The sequence below is a fragment of the Lepus europaeus genome, chromosome 12 (genome assembly GCF_033115175.1).
Source record: "Lepus europaeus isolate LE1 chromosome 12, mLepTim1.pri, whole genome shotgun sequence".
In the NCBI taxonomy this organism is placed as follows: Eukaryota; Metazoa; Chordata; class Mammalia; order Lagomorpha; family Leporidae; genus Lepus; species Lepus europaeus.
Window position 1 is genome coordinate 20971388 of NC_084838.1, and position 24428 is coordinate 20995815.

A 24428-nucleotide genomic window follows, 5' to 3' on the forward strand; every position below is an offset into this window, starting at 1 on the left:
CTCTGCTCCCAGGCAGGAAGGAAGCGTTTCTGGGTTGCTGCTGGACAGAGCTCATTTGCTGTCATCCTCAGAAGCATAGGTCGTTTTACAGCCCAGGGAGCTCTTACCCTGGGTCGTTGCTCCTGGAGGGCCCTCCTAGGATGTCAGAGGAGAGGCAGAAGGGTTAGGAGACGTGGTGAGACCTGCAGGTGTGACCTCGGGGGTCACGAAGGGCAGAGAAGCCGTCTGACTACACAGCCACCCAGCAAGTTGTGCCAAAGGACTGGGCAATGGTGCCAGGGTTCCAGACCAGCCCCATAGCAAGGTGCATTTCCCGCAGGAGCTGCTTGGAACTCAGTTCGTGTTTTTTTAATTCGTTCTTTTTTGCTGTTTTTTTTTTTTTTTTTTAATTCGTTCTTTTTTGCTGTGTGTTGCTAAAACATTTGGAAAGTGAGCTTCTGTTCTGTGGGCAAATGTGCCTGTCTCCTCTCCTCTTTCCAGCACTTTCTTTGGCTGTCTTTCCCCCAGTCCCAGTAAAAATGGTCTGCATTCATCCATTTACTCCCGTATCCGTTCTACAACCGTTGACTGGGCTGGGGCTGGAGCCGGAACTGAGGGCACAGAAGAGAAGACTATGAGGCTGGGAGCGTCCTTCCCAGCAGTCGCGTGCACATTCAGTATACGGGGTGACCCCTTGTCAGCGAGTTCAGAGCCACAGGAGTAAAAAAGTCTCAAGGTGAAAGAATCCAGGAGCCAAGGGCTAAGAGAAATCTGGGCTTGCATGGGAGGTGGGGAGGTGGGGGGGGGGGGGAGGGAGGTCTTTATCCCTCTGGGTGGGTGCAGAGGCCCTAATAGAAAGGCACTGGGAGAGCTCTGGCTCCACTCCCACAAGCTCTTCACCATATGAGAGCGAAACCCTGGACAGAGGCAAAGCATTGGCTTCTCTCGCAGGCTGCAGCAGTAGGTGCGGGACCACATCGAATCCAGGGACCAAGGGAACGAGATAGAACCTGAGTGCTCAGAGGCTTGGCAAGTCGTTGCCTTGGTATCGAACACTTGGATTTCTGCTTCCCCAGTTTTATTTTTCTAAATATTTGTTTGAAAGGCAGAGTGACAGAGAGGGAAGGAGGTAGAGAGAGAATCTTCTACCACCAGTTCATTTCCCAAATGCCTGCAAGAGCTGGGGCCAGGCCAATCCAGGAGCCAGAAACTCCACTCAGGTCTCCCACACGGGAGACATGGAATCAAGAACTTGGGCCACCACCTACTGCTTCCTGGGCGCAAGAGCAGGAACACTAGGTCAGCAGTGGAGTGGCTGGGACCTGAACCTGCGCTCTGCTATGGGGTGCAGGAATGCCAGTGGCAGCTTCAGCTGCTTCTCCACAACACCTGCCCCCGTTTCCCTGGTTTTACCCTTGCCTGGTGGCTCAGGGCTCTGAAACAATCTCAAAGTGGTTAAAACACCATCACCTGGGGCCAGTGCTGTGGCTTAGCGGGTTAAAGCCTTGGCTTACAGCACCTGCATCCCACATGGGCACCAGTTCAAGTCTCGGCTGTTCCACTTCTGATCCAGCTCTCTGCTATGGCCTGGAAAGCAGTAAAAGATGGCCCAAGGCTTTGGGCCCCTGTACCCACGTCGAGACCTGGAGGAAGCTCCTGGTTCCTGGCTTCAGATCAGCTCAGCTTTGGCCGTTGCAGCCATTTGGGGAGTGAACCAGAAGATTGAACACACTCTCTCTCTCTGCCTCTGCTTCTCTGTAACTCTGCCTTTCAAATACATAAATATTAAAAAAAAAAATCACAATTAAAGATAACCTTTTTAAATTTGTAGAATAAGCTTTCAGAAGCCAGAACTAGTTTGTCTTATTTGCTGTAAATAGGAGTTTAATGAGACTAGCTTCCATAAACTCCTTTAAGGGGTCTCAATATCTTATTCTAAAATGAATTTTGTATTGAGTAAAACCAAGTGTTTTTTTTTTTTTTTTTTTTTTTTTTTTTTTTTTTTTTTTTGACAGGCAGAGTGGACAGTGAGAGAGAGAGAGAAAGGTCTTCCTTTTGCCGTTGGTTCACCCTCCAATGGCCGCCGCGGTAGGCACGCTGCGGCCGGCGCACCGCGCTGATCCGATGGCAGGAGCCAGGTGCTTCTCCTGGTCTCCCATGGGGTGCAGGGCCCAAGGACTTGGGCCATCCTCCATTGCACTCCCTGGCCACAGCAGAGAGCTGGCCTGGAAGAGGGGCAACCGGGACAGAATCCGGTGCCCCGACCGGGACTAGAACCCGGTGTGCCGGCGCTGCAAGGCAGAGGATTAGCCTGTTGAGCCGGCGCCGGCCAAAACCAAGTGGTTTTAAGCTCCAACATAGCCAGCGCCGCGGCTCAACAGGCTAATCCTCCGCCTTGCGGCGCCGGCACACCGGGTTCTAGTCCCGGTCGGGGCACCGGATTCTGTCCCGGTTGCCCCTCTTCCAGGCCAGCTCTCTGCTGTGGCCAGGGAGTGCAATGGAGGATGGCCCAAGTGCTTGGGCCCTGCACCCCATGGGAGACCAGGAGAAGCACCTGGCTCCTGCCTTTGGATCAGCGCGGTGCGCCGGCTGCAGCAGCCATTGGAGGGTGAACCAACGGCAAAAGGAAGACCTTTCTCTCTGTCTCTCTCTCTCACTGTCCACTCTGCCTGTCAAAATAAATAATAATAAAGAAAAAAGCTCCAACATACAGAAAATTTCCGATTGCAAGACCGGAAAGTCGGCCACGTCACCCACCAGGGGACCGGCGCCTACCTCTCCATTTGCGGCATCCAAGATAATTACAGTGAAGCCGGGACTCAGCCTCTCCCCACTGACTTCATTTCTTTACACATCTTTGCTCCTTAACCTTGCGGCAGGGCAGCCAGGCCATGATCCCATCACATTCTCTGAGCAGGCAAGAGGTGGGGGAGCCCCAGGAGAGAGCACTCCCCTCCTCACAAGCGCCCCTGCTCCCACTGCGTCGATGAACAGAGGCTCTGTGACCCGGCCCTTGCTTTCTCAAGGTCATCCACTAGGTGTTGTTTCAGTCAAAACAGAATTCCTGTTTGTGGAGTGGGTAATTCACCACACAAGTAAGGAATGACCAGGTCTGACAGCCTTTGGATAGGGGAGGACACACTTCATCCTAACAGCTGTTGTCACTGTCAGATGCTCTAAGCTTGGGATCGTGCCTTCCTCCGGGGGCACTTGTTAAAGCATCGTTAGTACTCAGTCAACAGGGGTCGTGCTCCTGACGCTTAAGGCTGTGAGGTCAGGGACGCTAAGATGCATGCGATGTTCCACGTGGTCCCATGAGATGTCACCTATCCTAAAATGCAGTTATCCCACTGGACAAACACAACTGGTTCCTCGTAAGGTCACGAGGCAGGAGGAGCTCATCTGCTCCACTTGGCATGAAGCCAAGATGAAGTGACTTGTCAAAGGGGCAGTGCCCGAGATGGAGTACGGACAGGCTGGCTCGCGCAGGCCAGGTCACGCTGGCTGCGCTGGTCTTTTCGCCTGCATGGTCAACGAACTCAACAGACCTGTGAAATATTTTCATGGGTCACAAATGGTCAGACAGACTAGGGTTCAAATTAGGGTGCACCATTTACTGAGTAACTCTGAACAAGTTAGTTGACTTCTTTGAGCCTGTTTTGCCTGTAAAAAGGCAATAAACTCGTGAAAGTGTGAAGGGTCAACACGATGTGTGAACGTGCCTGGAGCAGTGTAAGCAGGTGCTTCATTAACCGACCGCTAGGGCTAGGGCTAGGGCTAGGGCGTGCAGCTCACCTTGATCGTGAGGTGCCGCTGCTTCTCAGCTACCCACTTACAATGGCATCTACTTCCTGTGGCCAGGAGGTATCTGTTCTGCCAAAGGCGGGGACGAAACGTTTCCACTCAACTGCTACCTCCTGGAACAGCATCCCAAAACAAACAAGAAAACATGCCTAAGGGAATTAATACGACAGATAGTAACGAAAAATAATTTCTGATAAGAATTTTCTATGAAGGAAAGAGAACTTAGTAAATTCCATAACATACCCAACAAAGGGAGACCTGAGGCCTCAGAAGCTGAACTACACAGGAAATGCAACCCTTTGGTTATACATGAGAACAGGATGTTTGACCACCAGTTAAACAGACTCCAATAAAGCCAGCCCCTCTGGAACAGCGAATAAAAGGCTGTGGGGGCGGGTGACAGGCACACTGGTTAAATTACCGCTTAGGACACTGCCATTCCCTATCACAGTTGCTAGTTTCAGTCCTGTTTCCTGCTCATGGACCACTTGGGAGGCAGCAGGTGACGGTTCGAGTGCTTGGGTTGCTGCTACCGCCGTGGGAAACCTGCATTGAGTTCCAGGCTCCTGATTTCGGCCTAGACCAGTGCTGGCAGTTGCGGCCATGTGGGGAATGAACCAACGGATGAAGCTCTGTCTCTCAGCTCAAATAAGGAGGGGGGATGGTGTTTTGAACATCCAAGGGAAAGTCACCATATAAATCCTTACTTTTCCTCTATACCTGATACTTGTTTCCACCAATCCTTACTTCTGTGTGAACTTACTTTGTAATACTGAAGTTCAGAGGCTGTGTCTTCATGGTGGGAAGAGGTGAGGGTACTGCTGTATGACTGACCGACAGACACACCTCACTGGGAGCCTGGCCCACATGCAAACAGCCCTCCATTTTATTTAAAATACTGCCAACAGAGGGCTTCCGGAGGAGACAGAATCTGGAGTAGTTCATAGGTGAGATCTGCTACACTCCAAGCTAAAAAAAAAGACCTCTATGGACCAATGACTGGGATTCAGAAAATATTTAACCGTAGAAAATAAATCTTAAAAGGATAGTTTTCAGAACAGGGTTTTACTCTTAGTCAGTGTGTAATAAAGAAAAAGAAGTTTATGCTTAGGACTAGCCATTAGGGATGTTTTTGGATACTTCGACAGAAAATTCTATCAAAAACATGAAGCACATCCTTTAAATAACCAATAGAAAGAAGACTGTACAACAGACCCCACTTTGCTTTCTAGAAATTTCTTTGACTCTTGACACAACGGCCTTGCTTTAGCGTAGCATGAAGGATGCTGAACTTCAAAGCGAAGTGGAAGAGACTTTCTGACAAGGCACATGTTCGGTTCTGATGCAGCTGGAGCTCCCAGGGAGCCCTACGGGGTTCTTTACTGCACAGCGGCGCTGGCGGCTCTGCCTCCCAGTCTCCCAGAGAGCAGAGGTGCTGGCTGCCAGGCATGGGCTAACAATGCATGGGGGAGCTTCCACAGTGCAGTCCAGCCGCCTTGCTCTCTAGGTCACATGTGGTCCTGAAGCACGTACCATGTTATGGAGAGCCAAGTTTCACGAATTTAAAATGGGAAGAGTCAGTCACAATGCTGAGTGCTGTGAGGGAGGTGACAGGGCATTCAGACCAGAGCTTAATAAGGTCTACACAGTTTGTGCTTTGTGGCAACCATGAAAGGGGTTCAGCTGCCTGCCCACAGCTGGCATGGAAATACAATTCTATTGAGGGTCTACGCATGGTAATTGGTGGGAAACATGATAGAACAAAATACATCAATTCTTTTCTTTTGAGGAAAATGGCTCCTTAGGAGAGCTTGAACTCAGAGTCCTTTGTCCATCGCCTTGTCTACTCAGCCATCCAGAGCTTGAAGGTTCTGTCATAGGAGCAAGTGGCTATGAGCTGCCCGTCAGAAGAAATGTCTAGGCCCATCACTTTGCCTTCGTGACCAGCCAAAGTCTTCAGTGGGGACCAGCCGGGGTGGGTCCAGATCTTGGCTGTGTTATCATAGGCACCGGTGAGCAAGAAGTTCCCATGGATAGCTGCAGGAGAAGAGGGAGAGCCTTGAGGGATCTGAGAATTCAAAAGAGCACAGGAAAGCAAAAGCAAAAAAATCTGCAAAAACACACTATTTAGGAAAAGGCTATTTCTACATCCAGAAAGCTTTCAGATAAAGGGGACAAGCACAGGCAGACGTAGGGGAACTGTAACATTAGTAAGGTCTTTCTGGCTCTTTTCCTGCCAGATAATCCTTAATCCTTTCAGAGTCCTATAAGGATTCGGCGCTTAGACTGTCCATGGAAGAAAGCAGGAAGCCAAGCATTCATGGGGCCCCCCTCGGCTTTCCAACAATAGACGACCCGCTTTGCCGCAGTTCTAAAGGCCTCGGAGAGGGAAGGAAGTTAAGTTTTCTCTTTAACAGAAGCCAAATGCTCTCCAAGTTAAAGCCTCGCCTGTTTTCTATGGAAGCTCAATCCTTGTCTGTCTGTCGTCTGACTGCTGTTTAAGCCTAAAATAGGAAGACAGCTTACGCTCAAACTTGACGCCAGTCACCAAGTTCTGATGGGCAGGGATGGTATAGACACAGCGCCGCTGTCGCAGGTCCCACACTTTGCAGGTGTTGTCACCGCTGCCAGTTGCGATGTGGTAGCTGTGGACAAAGGCAGTATTGCAGTTGGAAGCCAAGAGTGCCTTCTGGCCCAAAGCCCTCTCCTCCCCCTGTCCAGCGAGTTTATTTTACCCATTGGGGGAGAAGTTTATTCCATAGATTTCCTTGAGGTGGCCTTCTAGGAACATGATACACCGTCCTGTGCGCAGGTCCCAAACTCGACCGAATGCATCCAGTCCCCTGACAAAACAATTTATAAATGAACAGTCCGAATGCAGTGGGCTGTGGGAACAGGAATACCTAAGGGGTGAGCCTACTGAGCTGCCCTGGCTATGTGCAAGGGGCCTTACCCAGTGCCGGCCAAAGAGCCATCCTGATGGAAGGCAATGTCGTACACACCCATGCTGTGGCCTTCCTGATGCAGGATCTCCTCTTGGGCCTCCAGATCCCATAAGCGCCAGGAACGGTCGTAACTACGACAAAAACAAAATACTAGCAATTCATCTGCAGAGAGTTATTCAATTTCTAAACAGTACAAAGTACTATAAATAATTGTGGCTTAAGTTATTCTGTTGAAACTAGCCATATAAGCATATCAACAAGAAATTCCTTTCTGGGATAAACAACGCCTCGACCGCTAAGCTTTCTGTTTGGGGCTAGCAGGGAAACCAGTGACTATTTTAAGATCAGACTTCTTTAAGAGTAACTCAGTAAAGATTCTGCGGTTTTCTTCCTTCCTCCATTCCACTGTTATTTCCCTACATTCCTCATGCATTTATATATCTATTGGGCTCTAAACTGGATGCTGCAGCTACAAACAATGTATCACATGCAGAGATGAATGGAACAGAACAGAGAACACAGATGTCAAACGTTTCAACAGGGCACCAAAGCCCACTTCAATAATGGTGGTGGAACTGGCTGTACACAAGGACATGAAGTCAAACAAACAAACAAAAAACAACAAAAAAACAAAAACCACTCAGTCAAAGCTTCTTGGAAGTTTTTAAGAAGTTCAGTATACATCCACCCCATGACCTAGCAATGCACTCCTGGGTATTTACTCAGGAGGAAGGAAAGAAAGACACATGCTACAGAAAGCTGTGCATAATAATGATGGCAGCTTCACTCTGACTAGCCAAGACCTGGAAACAAGCCTGTGTGCCCACCAACAGAACAGATAAATAAATATTAGCACCGTCATACAATCAAATACCCATCAGCAATAAAAAGAAACTACTGACAGATGCTAACAAGAGTGAATCCTAAAAACGTTATGCCAAGTCAAAGAAGCTATCCACAGATGAGTTCACCTGGTATGCACAGAGTGAACTGATGGTGATGGAAACCAGGTCAGTGGTTGCTTTCAAAGTGCAGGTTGATTGGGAAGGGGCAAGAGAGAACCTTCTCAGGCAATGGACACATTCTTGCTAGTGCATTTGTCAAGACTGAGTGAACCGCACACTGAGAGTCCACTCCACTGTATGTAAGGGACATCTCAATGAAAATGTTCTGTAGAAGATTCTGGCCTCACAGAACTTAAAGCATCTGCAAAGGAATCTCACTTGTTGGCAGGGATTATAATACAATGTGTGGCAAAAACAAACAAAAGCCAACCAACAAAGATCCACCCCTGGAATTGATCAAAAAAAGAGAAGCAGCACTGAAAATCCTAGTTTTCTAGAAAGTAATCATTGAAATTTCAGGGGCCGGTGATGTGGTGTAGTGCGTAAGGCGCCGCCTGAAGTGCCGGCATCCCGTATGGGCACCACTTCTGATCCAGCTCTCTGCTATGGCCTGGGAAAGCAGTAGACAACAGTCTAAGTCCTTGGGCCCCTGCACCCATGTGGGAGACCCAGAAGAAGCTCCTGGCTCCTGGTTTCGGATCAGCGCAGCTCCGGCCATTGTGGCCATTTGGGGAATGAACCAGCAGATGGAACACCTTGCTCTCTCTTTGCCTCTCCTTCTTTCTCTGTGTAACTCTTTCACGTAAATAAATAAATCTTTAAAAAAAGATAAGAAATTTCAGATTAATTGCAGTCTAAAATACACTTAGCCCTAACTATATCACACACTCACCTTTTTATTTATTTATTTATTTGAAAGGTAAAGTGACAGACAGAGAGATCTTCCGTCTGTTGGTTCACTCCCCAAATGACTGCAACAGCTGGAGCTGGGCTAGGCCAAAGCCAGGAGTTCAGAACTCCATCCGGGTCTCCAATGTGGGTGACAGTGACTCAAATCCTTGAGCCATCATTCATTGCTTTCTTGGGGCATTAGCAGAGACCTGATAAGACTCCGATAAGGGATGCTAGTGTTATGAGCAGCGGCTTAATGTGCTGTGCTACAACACTGGCCCCAGGCACTCTCTTCTGATTCTGATTTACTGCAGCCCAGGAAAATTCTACTTGAAGATATCTGCTCTAAAAATCTGACTTGCAGACAGCCATAACGGGAAATAGGATGCCACAGGCCCGGATGGACAGAACAGTAAGAGGATGGCTTACCAGGTGGTGCCCAAGAAGCGTCCTGATGGATGCCACATAACTCGGGCCACACGCACTGTGTGGCCTTCAATATCTGCCACTGGTTCATCACTGGAAAAAACAAAACATAGACAAGTAAATAATTTTACAGAATATGTAATATTCTCTGAATTTACTAGCTGTTGTGCACACACACCCTTTCTGTACAATTTGAGAGGCTAAACTGTAACAACATTTATAATGTATTAAAACTTCTAGGTTAAGAGTAATTTAAGCTAGGCCGGCGCTGCGGCTCACGAGGCTAGTCCTCCGCCTGCGGCACCGGCACCCCGGGTGCTAGTCCCAGTTGGGGCGCCGGATTCTGTCCCGGTTGCCCCTCTTCCAGTCCAGCTCTCTGCTGTGGCCCTGGAGTGCAGTGGAGGATGGTCCGAGTCCTTGGGCCCTGCACCCGCATGGGAGACCAGGAGAAGCACCTGCTCCTGGCTTTGGATCAGTGCGGTGCGCCAGCTGCAGTGCGCCGGCCGCAGCAGCCATTGGGGAGTGAAACAACGGAAAGGGAGGACCTTTCTCTCTGTCTCTCTCTTACTATCCACTCTGCCTGTCGAAAAAAAAAAAAAAAAAAAAAGAGTAATTTAAGCTACTCTCCAAAGTTTTAAAACATTTGGGACACGGGCCCACAGGACAAACTGACCACCACCTCAATTTGCTATGTTAATAAATTCATAATGCTGTACCACTTAGGATTAGAGAAAAATTAAATATTTTAGCCTGCTAAGTAAACCAGTCACTCTGCCCCAAAACAGTGCTCAGATTCTGGAAAGAAAACATGCTTCAGTGGAGATGTAGGTACACATCAGGTAGCTTCCACAGGACTGGGTTACAGGTATTTCTTTCTCCATTCTTAGCCTGTTCAAGGATCCAGATGGAAACAGAAACTCCTAAAGAGACAGAGGCTTGGGCTCCTTTTGATGGCCGTTAAACTGTAACCCAGCAACTACAGAGAGGTCTGAAACATGGGAGAAAGGAAATAAACATGAACCTAAGGAGGGCAATTAGGAAGAGAACTTTGTCAACGTGCATACACAGAACTAACCAGAGCCCTAGGGGAATAAATGCTGCTAAGTATTACCAAAGCCAATTAAAACTATGCTCATACCCGAGACCCTATCTGGCCAAGACTGGAGGATACGAATTAGCGCTATAAAAACTCTGGAATAAAAACCTTCCTGTGTGTTCCCAAAGAAAGAAAAAGCAGCATCGATTTCAGATGTCTTTCAGCCAACACAAAGCACTCCTAAAAGTTCTGGGGAAGCAGGCATCATAACCACATTTTCCACAGCCTTGTTGTGGCTGGGAAATCTGTCCTAGGTAGGAAATCCCACTGGGAGGAGACGCCACTTCCTTGGTAATAGCACCAGACACAACCTCACTTTCCTCTCCCCTGTGGCTCTGTGCTAAGAACCAACAGGCTGCCCAGAGGATTACCTTTACTCCACTGACCAAATGGGGTATTCCTCTTTGTGTATCGATCTTGTAGGGGGTAGGCTGGATCCTTCCAGAATCCCTGGAGCCAGGAAACAGTGGTCACTTGCCCACAGTGAATGGGTAAGAAAAACCTGGCACAACTCCACGGTGAGAAAAGGTCTAAGAAATCTTCCATGCCACTTTCATGCTAAGTTGCCTTCACTCGTAGAGCAGCTCTGATGTCAAAGGCCAGATTTTTAACCCAGAGGTCCCAAGTGCCAACCAATCAAAGGCTGGTGCCAACAGAGTAGACTGCAAAAGAGTAACCCGACCTTTCAAGGCTCCAAAGCTTCACAGAACCATCAGCAGCACAAGAGGCCAGGTTGACATCTTTTTGGTCTAAGGACACGGTGGATTTGGGATGGAAGACGATGGCTCCTACATTTGTGTTATGGCCTGCAGGAGTGTAAGAGATGAGAAATACTGAATAACACAGACAGTGTGTGTGTGTATACATATGCATATATACATTACATATCAGGGAACACGTGACATAGTAAAGTGACTACTCAAGGACTAAAAAAAGTACTATGTTAATTTAAACCAATATTTAAAAAAAGCAAAACACAACAACTTTGTTTTTTGGTGTAGATAATATGTCAAAGTATGGGTGGATATAAAAAAAAAAAGTTACACGTGTATGAAGTCATATTCCAGCCTTACAGTCAGAGAAGACCAGGCAATTCAAATCGCATCAAGAATTGCACTGTGCGTCACGGATCTGAGCATCAGGCAGTTCTGCCAGAGTGCATACTGGGAACGCTCTCTTACCTCGCAGAGTGTGAAGGAGGTTACAGTCAGGAACAGACCAGAGCTTGCAAAGCCCACTCCTATCAAACACAAAGGAAAGCATCTCAGCCAGGGTTGGTCTGGGAAGGAAAAGGATCTTGGTAACATCACTAATGGACAGTCTCTTCCCACCCCCAACAGCGAGAGAAAAGGCTATAACGCGAAGGGCTACAGAAGAAGAGGGCTAGTGCTGGCTCCTAGGCAACTAGAGGATCAGTTTGCAAGAGAAGGGGGGACAAACGATCTATTAACAATGGTACCACCTTCTTAAATACTAAGTAGTATCTTGCCCCTACAATTCTTTAAAAAGACTTACTCTGGGCATTTTCCAATAAACCACCTTTCTTTCTACCTATTATATCAAGTGATCTCTGTAAGAGACCTGTGAGGTGGCGGCAGGAGTGACCACGCTGACTTTGCAGGAACGGTCACCCAGGCCGGGAGAGCTGGAGCGAGGGGCGAGTGCCTCGGCGTTCTGAACCACAGCCTCAGCCTCTAGCCCTGCGGCTCCCGTGCACCCAATCTAAGTCTCTCTCTCTCTCACTGGCCAGCCAGGGCCCACACAGGACAACACAACGAAGCCATTACATCCCAAGAGTTTTCTGCTACGTGGAAAGCAAAATAAAGATAAAAGCAATAAACAGCCTCTCTTGAGTCCTTACCACGTAGCAGACACCCTTAGGGCGCAATGCTTTCCAGGTACTGTCTCCGCCTCCTCCGCACCTAGCACGGCTTTTCTCTCTCTGTTCCTGTAAGCTCAGGGTCCCTGCGTGTGGAGTGGGGTGACACAGTGTCTGTAAAACATTTTGTCCTGAGGCGTGGCTACTTCCTGGTCTCTACACTACCAAATGACTTGCTCCAAAATGCTAGTGTAAGAACATGACAGACAGCTACATGTCATGGCTTCTGGGCGCACCCAGTGAACAATAAGAACGGCTCAACAAGGGCTCCATGGATCTTACAGTGCGCTGAGCTCCAGCATCTGCAGTGCTGTGACCATGAGCAGAGAGGAAGACATACGACAAAGGCTATTTTGTTCTACCTACCCCCCACTTAGGAAAATGCCACTGTAAAATGCAACTTACCAACAGGCTGTGGCCAGCATTTTAGAATTGGGACTAAAATGACAGTAGGAGATAGGCCGATCATCTCCAATCTGACTGCAGAAATTATTCAAAGACTTATAAAAAAGAAAGAGAGACAAACAAATGGTGATCATTAATAGGCTACCCCAAGACTTCCTAGGCTGTTCCACCACTAAAAAAAGGAACCCTGCAGCTCCACCCCACTCCAAGACTCTTTGCACTTTGTTGTTGTTGTTGAGAGACGCTTGTCTTGAAAGGGGCCAAGGTTTTGTTGGCACACTGTTTTATACAGTCTTGGCACCATGAGCTTCTGTGTCAGGGAGAGATCCGTGACTCGGACAGGTTAAGGGGAGATACAGAGTGGAACCCTTGGCCTCTGTCGAATACAAAGCACAGGAAGTTCCCACCACCTTAACCCAAGGCTCTGCTGTATCACAACGGCTCAGGCAGGGAGGACTAACTGTAGCCACCTTGACCTTCATGGAGGCAGGCCAAAGCAGAACCTAATGAGAAAGAACCTTTACTGGGGTGGATGGCCGCCGAGGATCTTACCCGGAGAGACTTGTGCAGCTCTTGCATCTGGGAGGTCCGTGTTGTCTCAGGAATCTCTTTATGGAGACGGGCCTCCTCCAAGCGCTTCATTGCCCTGCGACACACGAACGACATCATGACCACAAGCAAAGGCCCACACGTGTGTCCACGCCACTCAACGGCACGGAGCGACCACAGTCATCATAAAGCAGATCTTCAGTGGCCGAGAGGAAACCCGAAAACTCGTGCTTCTTTCTCCTCCTGGGGCCTCCTCACCTGGGCAGGGAATAGTTGGCAATCCACAGTCTGGCCACCTTGAGGCTGTTTGGTCCCTCGTGGTACCAGGTCTGCTGATACTGAGAGGCAAATCAACAGCAGAAATGTTAAGTCGGAAGCATTTCCACCCCTCCCATGGCTGTCAATTTTCTACCCTTATAGCCCAGAGACAGGTAAGTTGGTTCAGTAACCTGGAGAAGCCTATGTGCTTTCCACAGCTCTTTCCTGTTAAGATGGTCTCTGGTTCCTTATTAAGGTATACGAGGAATACTATGGTTCTCTTCTGAATGAAAAACTCACTTAGCTCCAGGCATCTGACACAAGAACCAGAAACTACTGGCAACAACTACCACTACATATATACTGCTACATACAGACACTGTGATGTCAGACATATTTTACCTCTTCTTTGGACTTCTTAGATTTCTCATCATCTTTTTTGGTCTTTTTTAAGGCATCAGTACCAACCACTGAGAGAATATTTCTTAACCTGAAAAACAAACAAAAAGACCAAAACTTATTTTTAAAAATTTTTAAAAAGATTATTTGGGGCCAGCACTGTGGCGTAGCAGGTAAAGCCACCGCCTGCAGTGCTGGCATCCCATATGGGCACTGGTTGGAGTCCCGGCTGCTCTACTTCCAATCCAGTTCTCTGCTATGGCCTGGGAAAGCAGAAGAAGTCCCAAGTGCTTGGGCCCCTATACTCGCATGGGAGACCCGGAGGAAGCTCCTGGCTCCTGGCTTCAGATCAGGTCAGCTTCAACCACTGCGGCCATTTGGGGAGTGAACAAGCGGATAGAAGCCCTCTCTCTCTCTCTGCCTCTCTCTAATTCTACCTTTTGAATAAATAAATAAATCTTTTTAAAAGAAGATTTATTTATTTGAAAGACAGAGTGACAGAGAGGGAGAGAGCAAGGGAGAGAAAGACAGAGACAACAACAGAGAGACAGGAAGAGGGAGTGGTGGAGGGAGAGTCAGAGGCTGTTCATTCCCCAGATAGTTGCAACAGGTGGTTCAGGTCAAAACCAGGAGCCTAGAACTCCAACCGGGTCTCCCACATAGGTGCCAGGGACCAAGTACTTGGGCCATCATCTGCTGCCTTCCTAGGTACACTAGCTGAGAGCTGGGGCAAAAGCTGAGCAGCTAGGACTTGAAGATAGGACGTGGGTGTCTGAAGTGGCTGCTTAACTGGCTACACCACGATGCCTACCCCAAAAAGATCAAAACCTAAACAAGGCTGAGATGTGACTGCAGCAAAGTGCGGGACATTCCTCCCTTTATGCATGGAGTATACACATTCCAAGACCAGCAGTAGGTGTCTGAGGCCTCTTATAGTACTGAACCCTCACACACTGTTTTTTCTGTACGGACGTGCCTACTGTAAAGTTCAGTTTATAAATCAGGCACAGTAAGAGATGAGTAACTGTAACCAATAATAAAATAGAACAGTCTCTCCCTCAAAGCACTGCACTGTATTGCACATACTAACAGGTGGGTAGCACTTACAGCATGGACAAAGGCTGATTCATGTCTTGAGTGTGATGGAGCAGGACCTAATGAGATTTTTTGATGTTACTCAGAATGGGACACAACTGAAAACTTATAAATTATTTCTGGAATTTTTTATAGACTTATTATTTATGGAATTAATAATTTTTATAGACTTATTTATTTGAAAGCCAGAGTTACCTAAAGAGAGAGGGAGAGATAGAGAGCCTGGCCTTCCATTTGTGGGTTCTCTCCCAAATGGCAACAACAACTGGGGTTGGACGGGCTGAAGACAGGAGCTTCCTCTGGGTCTCCCACACAGGTGCAGGGCCCCAGTCTCTTTGGCCATCCTCTGCTGCTTTCCCAGGTGCATTAGCAGGGAGCTAGATCAGAAGTGGAACAGCGAGCCTGTGCTGTGGCATAGCAGGAAAAGCCACCGTCTGCAGTGCTGGCATCCCACATGGGCATGGGTTTGAGTCCTGACTGCTCTATTTCTAATCTAGCTCTCTGCTATAGTCTGGGAAAGTAGCCGAAGATGGCCCAAGTACTTGGGCCCTTGCCCCAATGTGGGGGACCCAGAAGAAGCTCTTGGCTCCTGGCTTCAAACTGACCCAGTTCTAGCTGCTACAGCCATTTGGGGAGTGAATCCTCTGCCTCTCCCTAACTCTGCCTTTCAAATAAATAAATAAATCTTAAAAAGAAAAAAAAGATATGCTTGTTTAAAAAAAAGTGAGGCCGGCGCCGTGGCTTAACAGGCTAATCCTCCGCCTTGTGGCACCGGCACACCGGGTGCTAGTCCCGGTCGGGGTGCCGGATTCTGTCCCGGCTGCCCCTCTTCCAGGCTGGCTCTCTGCTATGGCCAGGGAGTGCAGTGGAGGATGGCCCAAGTTCTTGGGCCCTGCACCCCATGGGAGACCAGGAGAAGTACCTGGCTCCTGCCTTCGGATCAGTGTGGTGCGCTGGCTGCAGCGCACTGGCCGCGGCGGCCATTGGAGGGTGAACCAATGGCAAAAAGGAAGACCTTTCTCTCTGTCTTTCTTTCTCACTGTCCACTCTGCCAGTCAAAAAAAAAAAAAAAGACAGGGACGGGTGAGGAATAGGCTTGACGTGCAAGTAGGAGCCAGGTCACTAAGAGCTGCTAATCACATGCTAAGGAGGATTTACATTTGAGGAAAATCCCTAGGTAAAGCATGGAGAAGGGACTGTTAGGGAAGAATGAAGGCAGGGAGATCAGAAAGTACACTACTAGGAGTCCTATGAGCTGTGACAGTGGACTTATCTAAGAGAGTGGCAGTAGGGGTTCAAGGCACTCACCTAAGCGACACAATTAAGTGGAAAGACACAGAAAGAGCTTGAGTATCCCAGGAGAACCAATGTGGTTAGTCTAACAATTGGAGAAGAGTGACACCAGGTTATAGCTTAAGACCTTACAGACCACGATTAGGAGTTTATTACTCTAAGCATAACAGGAAGACACCATAGGATTTTAGGAAATTAATACCTTTGGGGCTATCAAAAAGTCTAGATGGGAAAGCAACAGAGATGGAGCAAAGAAGGTAGATTGGAGGTGCAGTTCACAAACAGTATAGACTAGATTTGCTGGGGCATCACAAAGGAGGTGAGGCAGGGGCTGTGTTATGGCACACTGCTACTTGTGAGCACCACCTCGAGTCCCAGCTGCTCCGCTTCTGCTCCAGCTCCCTGCTAATGTGCCTGGGAAAGCAGCAGAGGATGGTTCACCCATGTGGGAGACCTGGATGGGAATCCTGGCTCCTGGCTTCTGCCTAGCTCAGTCTTGGCCACTGTGGCCATTTGGGGAGTATACCAGCAGGCAGAAGATCTGTCACTTCACCTTTCAAATAAATAAATAAATCTTTAAAAAAGTAAAAGGAAGGCAAAGCAGGTTTTCAATCATAAACTGTGTGAATGGTAGTGCCATCTACAATGAGACTGGGAGAGGGGTGGGGCACAGATTTCAATTTAGGCAGCTTAAGCCTGAAGTACCTGTAGGATATCTAAGCTACAGAGAGGTTTGGGAGCTTCAGATCATACAGGGCAAACGATGCATGGGAGTGGATCTGATCACCCAGGGCGAGTATCAGATAACAGCAAAGAACTACAGTTTAAGAAGGTTAGACAAGGAAAAGACAGGCTAGAAGTGTGGGAAGAAGCTGGCACTGTGGCGTAGTGGGTAAAGCCGCTGCCTGCAGAGCTGGCATCCCAGATGGGTGCCAGTTCAAGTCCCAGGTGCTCCACTTCTGATCCAACTCTCTGCAATGGCCTGAGCACGCAGTGGAAGATGGCCCAAGTCCTTGGTCCCCTGTACCACTGGGAGACCTGGAGGAAGCTCTTGGCTCCTGGCTTTGGATCAGCGCAGCTCCAGCCATTGCGGTCAACTGGGGAGTGAGTGCTCTCTCTGCCTCTGCCTCTCTGTAACTCTGCCTTTCAAATAAATAAGTAAATCTTTGAAAAAAAAATGTGAGGAATTAGCTTGAGAGAACAGAAGAAAATCAAAAGTACTTGGTTATAGGAGAGTGAAGGAAAGGCAACGCTTCGAGGACGGAGTGTACTGGGCTGGTTTTAGTAAAGATGGGCTGGTGACCTTAATGAAAAACAATTTCAGTGTGGTAGGGCTCAACAGTGTGAAAGGGCTAAAGAGAAGATGAGGAGTAAGGACCTAAAAGAATAAACATACGCAACCTTTCAAAGAAGGGAGGAGATGGGATAGTGGATGGAGGTCCTGTCCTTGCACACAACCAGCCCATCATCAAGAGACTGCAACCTTAAAATCGCAAGAGGAGCATCATCTCAGGACAGTGGCCCCTCTCGTAGCATCCAAAGAACACTGATCATTATGTTTTGTCACCAACAGGAAATGCATTTGCTGTCTACATTTTCAAAGCTCAAAACCAAATGTTATCCAACTCAAAACTTCACATTGGGGAGTGGAGGGCAGTATGTTAGCACCCTCTTCAGTCTAAACAGAAAAATCAGTGGAGCAAAGATTGGCCCAAGATTTGGATTATGGGCTCAACTACACAAATGTCAAGTAGATACTGTTAACACTACTAAAGTTTCAGTTAAAAGATCAACTAATATTTGAAACAAGATCTTGTGATGAATAAAGAAACGAATAACTGTTTAGAAAGGGCACCTTTCTCTCCTTTCAGCAGGGCCCTCTCCAAACAGCGTGATGGGCTCCCCCAAGGCTCGAAGGCAAGCCTTGACCTCCGAGTCATCTGTGGAAACGTTGATCTGCCGGGCCCGCTTCCTCCTCTCAAACTCGGCCAATACCTCCGCCTGCCGCTCACTGATGTGCTCTTCAATTTCAAACACTTCTCCTGTAAAGAGAACAGGCAGCGCCAACATAACCACCAGATCTTCGTCAACTACCGAGGAAGAAATAACTTTTTAAAAAAAAAAAATTTTTTTTTTTTTTTTGACAGGCAGAGTGGATAGAGAGAGAGAGACAGAGAGAAAGGTCTTCCTTTTTGCAATTGGTTCACCCTCCAATGGCCGCTGCGGCTGGCGCATCTCGCTGATCCGAAGCCAGGAGCCAGGTGCTTCTCCTGGTCTCCCATGGGGTGCAGGGCCCAAGGACTTGGGCCGTCCTCCACTGCCTTCCCGGGCCATAGCAGAGAGCTGGCCTGGAAGAGGGGCAACCGGGATAGAATCTGGCGCCCCGACCGGGACTAGAACCCGGTGTGCCGGCGCCGCAAGGTGGACGATTAGCCTGTTAAGCCATGGTGCCGGCCAGAAATAATTTCTTTTTTTATTTTTTTTGACAGGCAGAGTGGATAGTGAGAGAGAGAGAGACAGAGAGAAAGGTCTTCCTTTTTGCCGTTGGTTCACCCTCCAATGGCCGCTGCGGCCGGCGCATCTCGCTGATCTGAAGCCAGGAGCCAGGTGCTTCTCCTGGTCTCCCATGCGGGTGCAGGGCCCAAGGACTTGGGCCATCCTCCACTGCCTTCCCGGGCCATAGCAGAGAGCTGGCCTGGAAGAGGGGCAACCGGGATAGAATCCGGCGCCCCGACCGGGACTAGAACCTGGTGTGCTGGCGCCACAAGGCGGAGGATTAGCCTGTTAAGCCACGGCGCCGGCCCCAGAAATAACTTCTAACAACGAAGAGTCTGTATGTGATCCTAGGAAATGGTGACTATTAAATATATCACAGACATTTTGTATATAGTTTACTGTTTTTAGCTTATTTAGCAACCTTAAATCTATGTAAACATATACCATAGATGAGATCAGAATGTAATAGTACAGAATTATCTTTTTCTTTTTTTTTCTTTTAAAGATTTATTTTATTTGAAAGTCAGAGTTACACAGAGAGAGGAGAGGCAGAGAAAGAGAGAGAAAGGTCTTCCATCCGCTGGTTCACTCCCCAGATGGCCACAATGGCCGGAGCTGCGCCGATCCAAAGCCAAGAGCCAGGAGTTTCTTCCGGGTCTCACATGGGTGTGCAGGTGCCCAAGGACTTGGGCCATCTTCTACTGCTTTCCCAGGCCACAGCAGAGAGCTGGACTGGAAGTGGAGCAGCCGGGACTAGAACCGGCGCCCATATGGGATGCCGGCGCTTCAGGCTAGGGCGTTAACCCGCTGCGCCACAGCGCTGGCCCCTTCTTTTTTTCTTTAAAGGTTGATTTATTTTGGGGCCAGCACTGTGGCATAGTGGGTAAAGGTGCCATCTACAGTGCTGGCCTCCCATTTGGGTGCTGGTTCAGTCCTGGTTGCTCCACTTCTGATCCAGTTCCCTGCTAACGTGCCTGGGAAAGCAGAAGATGGCCCAAGCTCTTGGGGCCCTGCAACCATGTGGGAGACCCAGAAGCAGCTCCTGGTCCCTTAGAATGGTTCAGTTCTGACCATTGCAGCCATTTAGGGAGTGACCAAGCGGATGCAAGATCTGTCTCTCCTTCTCGCTCTCTGTACCTCTGCCTTTCAAATAAATAAATAAATCTTATTAAAATAATCTTAAAAAATTACTTATTTGAAAGTCAGAGTTACAGAGAGAGGGGAGACAGAGACATATCTTCCATTCTGTGCTTCATTCCCCAAATGGCAATATTAGCTCAGGCTGGGCCAGGTGACGCCAGGAGCCAGAGCTTCAACTGGGTCTCCCATATGCGTGCAGGGGCCAAAGGATTTGGGCCATCTTCCAGTGCTTTCCAAAGTGCATTAGCAGAGAGCTGCACTGGAAGTGTCCATATGAGATGCCGTTGCAACAGGGCAGTGGGTTAACCCACTGTGCCACAGTGCAAGCCCCAAGAGTAGAGAACATTTTTAGCAAATGAATTAACCAAGCCTTCTATCAAAAAGATATGACAAAAATGTTATTTTAGGGGCTGGCATTGTGGAGCAGTGGGTTAAGCTGCAGTGCCAGCATTGATATGAACACCAGTTTGAGTCCTGTTGCTCCACTTCCAATCCAGCTCCCTGCTAACGAGCCTGGGAAAGCAACAAAAGATGGCTCAAATACTTAGGACAATGCCACCCACATGGAAGACTCAAATGGAGTTCTGGGTTCCTGGCTTCAGCCAGTCCAGCCCTGGTCATTGTGACCATTTGGAGAATGAACCAGTGTATAGAAGATCCCTCTCTCTCTGTAACTGTCTTTCAAATAAAGAAATAAATCTTAGAACAAACTAAAAGAAATGTTATTTTAACAACTGCCAATGCTATTCTCTAAAACAGTCCCCGACTAGGGACACTTATCAACTCTGATCAGTTACCTGGAAATAATTGTCATGAAAATGAGATTTCTGTGACTACGAGTTTCTTTGTTTTATTTAGCAACTACCGGTAAAACCTTACAAACAGAAGCATTTGGACGAAAACAGAGGTACGAAAACAGAGGTACAGTGTGTTTCAGAACAGTAGTTTAGAAACAGCAGAAAGGTTTAGAGTCACAGATGTGCACGTATGAGCAAGAGCAGTCAAGTGGGAGGACCAACGAGAAACTCGACAGAAGTGGTCTCAGGAGAGGCGTCTTCACTTTATGCCCTTTTTCAATCTCTTACTACAGATGGATATAATTTTATTTGAATAACAGAGTGGCTATGGGGCTGGCGCTGTGGCCTAGCAGGTAAAGCCGCTGCCTGCAATGCCGCCATCCCATATGGGCACTGGTTTGAGTCCCACCTGCTCCACTTCCAATCCACTTCTCTGCTATGGCCTGGGAAATCAGTGGTAGATGGCCCACTGTACTCATGTGGGAGACCAGGAAAAAGCTCCTGGCTTCAGATGGGCACAGCTCTGGCCGTTGCTGCCAACTAGGGAGTGAACCATTGGATGGAAGACCTCTCTCTCTTGCCTGCCTCTCCTTCTCTCTCTGTGTAACTGTGACTTTTTCTTTTTTTTTTAAAGATTTATTTATTTACTTGAAAGTCAGAATTACACAGAGAGAGGAGAGGCAGAGAAAGAGAAAGAGAGAGAGAGAGAGAGAGATCTTCCATCCGATGGTTCACTCCCCAATTGGCTGCAATGGCTGGAACTGTGCTGATCCAAAGCCAGGAGCCCGGAGCTTCTTCTGGGCTTCCCATGCGGGTGCAGGGGCCCAAGGATTTGGGCCATCTTCCGCTGCTTTCCCACGCCATAGCAGAGAGCTTGATCGGAAGTGGAGCAGCCGGGATTAGAACCGGCGCCCATATGGGATGCCGGTGCTTCTGGCCAGGGTGTTAACCTACTGCACCACAGCGCTGGCCCATCTGACTTTCAAATAAATAAATAAATCTTTAATAAAAAAAAAAAAGAAAGAAAGAAAGAAAGAAAACAGACTTGGTGCTATGAAACCTTATTGAAAAAAAAAAAAAAGTGGTCTGCTTGTTACTGACAGGAAAAGATATCCTTAACAATATATAGGGTGAAAAATGCAGGTTACAAAACAATTAATGTATCACAATTTCACTTACGGAAAAAACTATGTATTTTTCTAACTGTATCAAAATTCTCAGAAAGGTGTATACAGAAAGGCATAAAGATAGGGGCTGGCGCTGTGGCACAGTGAGTTAAAGCCTTGGCCTGCAGTGCCGGCATCCCATTATGGGCACTAATTCGAGTCTGTGTTGCTCCACTTCTGATCCAGCTCCCTGCTAATGCGCCTGGGAAAGCAGCAGAAGATGACCCAAGTCCTTGGGCCCCTGCACCCACATGGGAGACCTGGAAGTAGCTTCTGGCTCCTGGCTTTGGATCAGCTCAACTCCAGCCATTGTGGCCATTTGGGGAGTGAACCAGCAGATGGAGAATCTCTCTCATTAGCTTTTTCAAATAAATACAATAGACTTTTTTTTTATTTTTAAAGAAAGATATAAAGAATACAGGACTTCTTACTCTACACATTTATACATTATATGATCTTTTAATCAATTCATTTTAAAAATGTTTACTTATTTATTTTCCTTTTGATTGAGAGACAGAGAGAGAGATATTTCTTGGGCTGGTTCACTCCCCAAATGCCTGTAACATCCAGGGCTGGGCTAGGTCCAAGCCAGGACGCTGGAACTTAATCTGGATGTCTCACATGGGCAATAGGAGTCCAAGCACTTAAGCCTGGACCTATGGTGTGCATCAGCAGGACGCTGGAACCCGAAGCAGAGCTGGGAGCTTAACTGGAGCATGCAAATATCCCAAGCGGTATTTTAACCACCAGGCCAAACACCTGCTCACATCGTTTCATCTTTCAAAATAACAAACCACTACTTTTTTTTTTGTTTTGTTTTGTTTTTTTTTTTTGACAGGCAGAGAGGACAGTGAAAGAGAGAGAGACAGAGAGAAAGGTCTTCCTTTTTGCCATTGGTTCACCCTCCAATGGCCGCTGTGGCTGGCGCATCGCGCCGATCCGAAGCCAGGAGCCAGGTGCTTCTCCTGGTCTCCCATGCGGGTGCAGGGCCCAAGCACTTGGGCCATCCTCCACTGCCTTCCCGGGCCATAGCAGAGAGCTGGCCTGGAAGAGGGGCAACCGGGATAGAATCCGGCGTCCCGACCGGGACTAGAACCTAGTGTGCCGGCGCCACAAGGCGGAGGATTAGCCTGTTGAGCCACGGCGCCGGCCACAAACTACTACTTTTATATTTAAAAAATTTTTGGGGTAAAAAATAACTGGAGAACTAAAAACAGGAGGGCATTACAAACTATTCTAGCTCCAAAGCCGGAATGATGTTAGCTCTCCAAGAGACAAATGCAACATCTAAATCCCAAGTGTGCACTGAAAAAATTTCTGGTAAAAGTACTAATAATTCATGGGAGAAAGAGTATATTAAAAGCTGTAAAAAAGGCTGGTGCCATAGCTCACTTGGTTAATCCTCCGCCTGCGGTGCTGGCATCCCATATGGGCACCAAGTTCTAGTCCCAGTTGCTCCTTTTCCAGTCCAGCTCTCTGCTGTGGCCCGGGAGGGCAGTGGAGGATGGCTCAAGTGCTTGGGCCCTGCACCTGCATGGGAGACTGGGAGGAAGCACCTGGCTCCTGGCTTCAGATCAGTGTGGTGTGCCCGCTGCAGAGACCATTGGGGGGTGAACCAACGGAAGGAAGACCTTTCTCTCTCACTGTTTAACTCTATCTATCAAAAAAAAAAAAATCTGTTAAAAAAAAAAAAGGTTCCTGGATGATGGTGGTAGTAGGTAGTGTAAGCAAAATATGAGTCTATAGATTTAAGTTTAAAAATCGAAAACTTTTAGAATAAAACTACAGCTATCTAAGCTGAGAAAGACACACATTACAGAAAACTGGAGGTAAAGGTAAATAAAGATGGACTGAAAATGAAAACTGTCATCTTACCGGAGGTTATATTAATATTTCCTGCTTCAATTCCTGCTTTAAGTCCTTCTTTTCCCAAAATCCCAGATTCTCCTTTGGCCAGTCGCTCCCTTTCCTTTTCTTCCAGACTTCCATAATAAATATGTGGCTTCTTCACCACGGGAGCCACCAGGTCATCAGGCGCTTTAGTTTTGGTTGCCTGCTAAACCAAAGGCTTCCATTAATTTAAGGCTTGGTCTTAGCAACCCACGGGGCTTCCCCCAAGGATGAAGTTCATCCTGACCTCCCCAAACAAAAGGCCAAACTGGGCGCCGGGGAAGACGCTCCTCACGGACCTGCGGGTGTGGGGATGGGGGCGGGAGGGCACGTCAGCCCTTCAATCACTTCCAGTTTGACAGCTAGAGGAGGTGGATAAAACCCGGTTCTCCGGGTGGTTTTGCCTTTGGAAGACGATCACTTCATTCTGTTGGAAGTGCAAGCTCTTCTTGGGTTCCGTGATACTTCCAGGGTTACCGCTCAACACGGGGGAAATACCAAGGATAAGGTAAAAGAACCGGCGTGGTGCCGAGGGAGGGGTAGCAAGTGACAAGGCTCCTGCTCGGTCCATCTCAAGCGTTTTCAGACCTGTGGTGGCAGAGCAGGAGCCGGGAGGCCTCGTCCCAATTCCGAGGTCTGCTATAGACAGCCACCCTGGCCAAGACACTCGCCCCCTCCGGAGCCCTGGTCTGCGACCAGTGGGAAGTGGTGTTTGCCGTTCGGGGCTGCGGTGGGGCAGGTGCATACGAGGAACAGCACACACACTCGCTCAAGGGTCGGAGAACGCTGCTCCGCTCTCGAGGGCAGGACCGAGTCCGGCAGCCCACCTCTCCAGCCCTCCACCGTGTCAGCCCGCTCCCTAACGGACCCTTCCCCGAGGGACCTCCCCACCCTCTCGGCGCTCCCTGCCGCAGTGAACTGAGATCCCGAGCTCCGTACCGTGGAGGAGGCTCGTGACGAAGCCATGCTGGGCTCCGCAGCAGCCAAGCCCCAGAAAAACCCGAGCTCTACGTTTCAGACCATCCACCGCGCGCCCAGCAAAGCGGAACTGCGTCACGGACCGGAAGTGAAGTCG

At 48.4% G+C, this 24428-nt stretch overlaps 1 protein-coding gene across 3 annotated transcripts; it reads right to left on the minus strand.

Annotated features, from left to right (window-relative positions):
• Positions 1-64: 64 nt before the first annotated feature.
• On the minus strand, positions 65-24400 carry PRPF4 (pre-mRNA splicing tri-snRNP complex factor PRPF4). 3 transcript variants are annotated; one of them, XR_009867597.1, is made up of 15 exons: positions 24293-24400; positions 23339-23519; positions 17720-17906; positions 13480-13567; positions 13078-13157; positions 12823-12916; positions 12271-12365; positions 11168-11226; positions 10669-10792; positions 8894-8983; positions 6737-6859; positions 6519-6626; positions 6310-6428; positions 3775-5820; positions 65-135 (listed from the first exon to the last, which is right to left on the minus strand). XR_009867597.1 is itself a non-coding variant. In XM_062207732.1 (14 exons), the coding sequence occupies exons 1-14, from the start codon at positions 24317-24319 to the stop codon at positions 5627-5629; spliced, it is 1566 nt and encodes a 521-aa protein (XP_062063716.1). In that variant the 5' UTR covers positions 24320-24400; the 3' UTR covers positions 3588-5626. The 3 variants fall into 3 exon arrangements, 2 of the variants coding, with proteins under 2 accessions (XP_062063716.1, XP_062063715.1); XM_062207732.1 differs by lacking the exon at positions 65-135 and having other exon boundaries at positions 3588-5820; positions 23339-23516; XM_062207731.1 differs by lacking the exon at positions 65-135 and having other exon boundaries at positions 3588-5820.
• Between the last annotated feature and the right edge of the window lie 28 nt (positions 24401-24428).